Source organism: Thermobia domestica, chromosome 6, assembly GCF_964235325.1.
Source record: "Thermobia domestica chromosome 6, izTheDome1.hap1.1, whole genome shotgun sequence".
Classification (NCBI taxonomy): domain Eukaryota; kingdom Metazoa; phylum Arthropoda; class Insecta; order Zygentoma; family Lepismatidae; genus Thermobia; species Thermobia domestica.
Genome location: NC_137459.1, coordinates 252,256,759 through 252,262,758, shown reverse-complemented (window position 1 = coordinate 252,262,758; position 6,000 = coordinate 252,256,759). Strand labels below are relative to the sequence as shown.

At 32.8% G+C, this 6,000-nt stretch overlaps 1 protein-coding gene across 5 annotated transcripts in view; it reads right to left on the bottom strand.

Annotated features, from left to right (window-relative positions):
• Positions 1–1,197: 1,197 nt before the first annotated feature.
• The window catches only part of LOC145688479 (store-operated calcium entry-associated regulatory factor-like), a 111,211-nt gene continuing 106,408 nt past the window's right edge, over positions 1,198–6,000 (bottom strand). For all 5 annotated transcript variants that reach the window (XM_081762769.1, XM_081762768.1, XM_081762766.1 and 2 more), the window contains one exon: positions 1,198–2,598. In XM_081762769.1, the coding sequence (XP_081618895.1) occupies positions 2,454–2,598 (145 nt within the window). In that variant the 3' untranslated portion in view covers positions 1,198–2,453. The remainder of the gene's footprint in view (positions 2,599–6,000) is intronic.

Sequence of the window (6,000 nt, the reverse complement as noted above, 5' to 3'; positions counted from 1 at the left end):
CACACAGTAGTTATGTAATTAGTTATACAAAAATAGTTTTTATTCGTGTTATAACAATGACAATTTTTATTTTCTGTAAGCTTGCGGATATTTGTTCTTACGTAAAACATACAGATATCAACAATGTAATGGAATTTGCGGTGATTTGAAGATTTTCCTCACTGGTCCATTTCGCTTAGTATCTGTAATTATACTCACAACTCTCTTTCGAATTCTAAATGTGTTCATATTTTTAGAGAAGTTTATCTACAATAATATCTCATGTTTTACTGTGACCTCTTGGATAGGTTAGTTAAAATTTTCAGCTTATTTCTTCTTCTTATCACCCTGATGGCGTACCATATTTAGCTTCCTAATGAGATTTGTGGTATGTGTTGTCCTACTTCTGACTTCACAAACAGATGATTATTCTAAAATAACGTAAAGCCAGTGAAACAACAAACTAATGATTTTCAAAATTTATCAACGTGTTATAGTTTCACACCAAAATTCTTATTTATTCCAAATTAAAATTCTATTTCAGTATCATTGTTAGTCACGATCAGGCGGATAACACACATGTTTCGCTTAGTAGACGACAGATAACAACCAAAGCATCTGAAGTGAGTGGACTGAGATGTGTCTCAAGATGGACAGAGCACTTAAGTATGTAAGCAGTCATATTGTTCCCATAAAACATAGGATTTTAATTGACGTTAGCAGATTTCAATGGACTAATGACCTTCCAGGAAAGGCATAGTTTGAGTGTTACACAGTATAAATGTAACACTGAATAGCACTGCGATATTATTCTGTATCTGCATATCCCGATTACTAAAATGTATAAGCTGCAAACAAATGCTTCATCACTAAACAAGCTAAGGCACAACATTCTATATGAAACATAAGCAAAACATACAGTTTACAAGGTTCAGCAAGTGTTTGACCATCACCGTTGACGAAATACATCTTAGTGAATTGGACTCATATGCAACATTACTCACAGAGAATATGATTAAGTAAAATAAAACTAAATACAATTTGTAGCGTGTTTCTACATGTGAGTTTTCTATATTATTGTATTAATAGCAATCTGTTAAGTATTTAACTTTTAGTTACGGATAGAGAAACAAATAGTCGAACTGTATTTCGACGGCTTGTGAATAATAATAATAGATATTCATACTTATAAGACTGCTAAGTTATTATTAGTTGCTATTTCATTATTTTCTTGTATTTGTAACAAAGATATGTATTCCTGATAATAAAATATTAAGTGTAAAAGTGCTTTTTTGTCCCAGTGTAAGGTGTTGCCGGTACCCAATGAAGGTGGCAAATTTTTGCGAACAAGATAAGTTTTTCTGCTATTTTCTTCTTAAGTCTTTGATGGTTTATAAAAGTAACTGCAGTAACTTATGATGGTATTAATTTCAACTAAGAAGATACGTGTACATGTCATTTTGAAATTGACGATTTATTATCTAAGGGGGAAAATCTCGATTATAGGCCGCACCATGATTTTTCAAGCCAAAATTTAGGAAATAAGTGCGGCCTATATTCACGCAAATACGGTACATTTTCTATGGTACATTTTCCTCAAATTTTAAAATTGCTTTAAAAAATGCAATAAATAAATAAAACAAGGAATGAACTGAAATTTGTGGGAATTTGTTCCGAAACTATGTAACTAGAACAAAATAAAGGGGAAAAAAATGAACAAACAACCACCAGAATACAAATCTGATTAAACTGCTTTTCATTAACGTAAATAAATAAATAAAAACACAGAACGACTTAACGCCCACACAGAAATCAGTGAGTCTATTTCTTGTTAATTTACATCCACAGAAATCTATGCAAGGCACAATATTATTTTCATGTTTGATCTTTCAAAAGCATTTTCCAAACCAAAATAGAATTTTCTAAATGGGTAACTAAAAATAATTAAATTATCAAACCACACATTGCGAAGTGGCTGAAGATTTGCCCAGCTGCTTTCGCTTCCCCCTTTTTTTCCCTCTTATAAATTAAAATTTGTTTATGCACTATTCCTGAACAATTTATTAATTGTACACTCATGTCCAAAATTATTGTCGCATATCTATAAATATGTTGTGGTAGAAATATAATTTGATAACGAATTCGCCCGGTATTTCTTATAATGTTAGTATGTGTATAATCGGCAAAGACATGTATGTGGCAAATTTCATGTCAAAAGAGCAGTAAATAAGAACGATAAAATGAAAATAAAACTTTCTTTTCCATTTAGCAACATTTTGTTTTACTCATTCTAATTTTTGTATTTATAATTCTTTTCCTATGAAATTTACCACAAATATACATTTCCCGATTATACACATAGTATCAGCATAGTATCAGCAAAATCATTATCAAAGTATATTCTTACAAGAAGACAGTTATAGATATGCGACAATCATTTTGGACATGAGTGTACATTAATATTAACAAATGTCTTATCTTCTTCTTGTTTCTCCAAAGCCTGAAGCTGTTCTGGTACCTGACGATGATGAACCACCTCCAAAAGAAGTGGAACCAAACGAACTTTCGAATCCTCCAGGTGAACTTCCAAATCCTGGCTGTGCGTAGTTATAACCAGTGCTAGAATAATAATATTAAGCAACAAGATTAGAACCTCTACTAAATTAATACAAGAATCGAAATAAAAGTTATTTTGAATATCGTGAATAATAGAGATAACCATCGAGATGAAGTAGCACATGAAGGGCATGGTGAATAACTACAAATATAGATCAATACTTATATATATTTTCAAGAGCACATATGCTCCAACAGCTACAGACACTGGATTAATACAGAATGCAATCTCCACTGAGGTCAAACAAGCATTTACTTTCGCAAGAAGATGATTACACAGAAAGCGAGTGTCTGAACACTTAACACAAGAAGGCTGGTGCCGGTGGAATCATTAAATAGTTCTTTTTGTCCTCTGTTACTCACACTGGTGACATGTGCAATTTACCTAATTCTCCGTAAAGTTATAACTCCCTTTAAAAAAAAAAAAAATGATGATTCCATGTCCAATTATGTCTCATATGTGTTCACTGTGGAAGCCATTAAAGAAAATACCAGTCTGAACATTCTGAAAGGCATGTTGAGTAATATTGATAACACATGGCTAGGAGTTTAACCTGTAGGAATAGCGTATTGTGCACCTCCTCCAACGTGTGCAGCTTCCTGATATTTCTATCTAGCCTCTCGAAACCTTACAATGGATCCGTTATATCAAAAGATATTGTCTGAACAAAATATGCACGTATGTGTCCTAATAACACGAACTTTATTTTGTAGGTACATTAAATCATAAAATTTATACAACGTGATTGCTACGACCATACCTATTGATTACTAATTTCCAATTATTAAGACACTATCCGCTAACATCCACAAGGTTCACTCTAATCTTACCTAGCATAAGGCACCATGGTCTTGCATTTTTATTATCATAAGCGCACTTCATAATTTTCAATATAATGCTTCCCATATTTTATTCTAGGTATGAATCATACATGTAGTTCACTCCTATTTGTAACATTCTGTTTACGCATAGTCAAACCTTCAAATGTGAATTATTGAAACCATTGTGCAACTAAATTCGTAATTAAGAAATTTAGTGCTGGATTTTTTCTAATACTTTCTAACTGCAGCTTTGATATTTCAAGAACAGAATTTTACGTACAGTCTTGTTAGAAAATAATTGCTTAGCTTCTTTTCAAAACTTCTGTTCTCTCAGTCATAAGTACTATGGCAACATTTTATACGTAGTTTAAATCTTTATAGTTACGTCCTTGCATCAAAACATTGTACCAGAAAGTAAGGCCAGACGTTTCTAAAACATATATATATATATATATATATATATATATATATATATATATATATATATATATATATATATATATATATATATATATATATATATATATATATATATATATATATATATTAATTTTTACATTTTAGTTTCTTTGTTTTTCTAGTAGTGGTGATTTTATTCTCGATATGGAATTATACAATAATTTTATAAATGAATTATAACATACAATAATTTTACAGATATTTTCTTACGCGAACTATATGATTAACAATTTTTATGTACAGGAAAGGTTGTACATGAAGACAGGGCCGGCCTTAAGCCGATTGGATCGATTGCTCCCAATCGGGCCCCGCGCTAGTGCCGTCTGCTCTACTGTCCAGGCTAATCTACTCTCCAGTGCCGTTTTAACAGTGTATTAGACCCCAAAGCAAACAAGTGTGTTGTAGTCCCTATGACTAAATTTTGCTCCTAAAACATATAATTAATGCATGCCATTCTGCTCGCGGGGCCCCCACCCAAGTGGCTATGGTACCGTTAAGATGACTCAGCTACTCTCGCTTGTCAAGTACACACAACATATTGCAATACAGGTACATCGATGGATTCCACAAGGAAGGGTATGGCCTCTCCCTAACAAGTACGTGAATAGTTTGTATTAGGTTTCCGGGCATAAGCAAATATTTTCTGAATTTAATGCTGCAGTAGTTTCTTTATTTCTTTAGTTTACAACTTATGTTGTAAAAATAAATATTATGTCCAGGGAGTATTCTGCACACTTCCCCAAATTTCCTTACACACATCCCTGAGAGTAAAAATATTGTTTTCTTTGAGTTTGTATAAAATATGTATATCGTTATTCTGGGTGCACACCCTCTTTTATTTTGAACACCCCACTAAGTAAAAGTTCTTGGCGTTCTTACTGATTATGTCATGTGATACTACCGTGAATACCGAGATGGTATCAAATAAATCAGCTTCAGTGCGACTTCTTTGTATATTCTTTCTCTTATTATAACTATATTAAAAATACAAAACTAGAGGACAAACTAAGCCCTCCTGCAAACAATCTCGTGAATGCATTTATTTTATTTTATTTATTTATTTTTGAAAAAAAAAATCAAGTCAGGAAAACCGAATGTACTGAATAGGTGGCTACTTATGAAGGTTTTTATCTTCTAACTCGAACAATCCAATGGAAAATATGCCATCCATCTTCCATCAGTACCTTAAGATTTGTGATTGTCATCACCATTTCATTTTGTCTGCAGTGGATAATGATTTCAAGCTAATTGCAACTTTCAGCTACCTACGATGTTCTTACTAGTGTACCTTAGGTTTTCCTGACTTCAATTCTTTTCAAAAAGATACAGCTGTTAAGAAATCTTTGGACCAATAAATTCATGTCAATATAAACTTATGGAAACATAGACTTCACCACTGTATTTCTCGTAAAATTCTAGCCCAATTTGATATATTCATGACCCCTACCTATCTCAAAACAAGTCGAGCGAGATACAAGACGACCGACCATGATGAGCATACCCTTAAATAAATGACTACTTCCTCCTGGTGTCGGTTAATGTGTTTTTGTTTTTCATCTCTTTATCTGTTTTACAAATAAAATACAATTTTCAAACTTGAACACGTTGTTATGGCTTATTCTGGTCAATCAGGTTTTTGGACACTGCAGCCATCTTTATGGACGGAAGCACTTTAAATTTTGCTTACGCTTGTTTCTTGATATCCCACACTTCTCTACCAAGTTTGGTCAAGAAACTAAATTTCGACATCGATAGGTTTTCTTGTAAGAGAAGAAAATTATGAAATACTGGTACAGAACCTTCTTAAAAAATTGCGAACCATAAGGGTGAAATATGTATTTTAAAATACATTCACTGTCTGCACTTCCATTTGACTTATTTCTCTGAAAAATTAACTGTTATAAGCAATGAACAGGGTGAGCGTTTTCACCAGAACATTTGCAGATGGAAAAATGGTATAAAGGGAAATAAATGGGTATAACCATTAGACCTGCAGGGAAAGCGTAATTATATATATATTGATTCAACAGATCTTGGTGCAAGTTAGTTGTAAACCTGGGCACCGCAAAATGTTCCTAATCGGGCCTCGCACCACCTAAGGCCGGCCCTGCATGAAGACAAGAA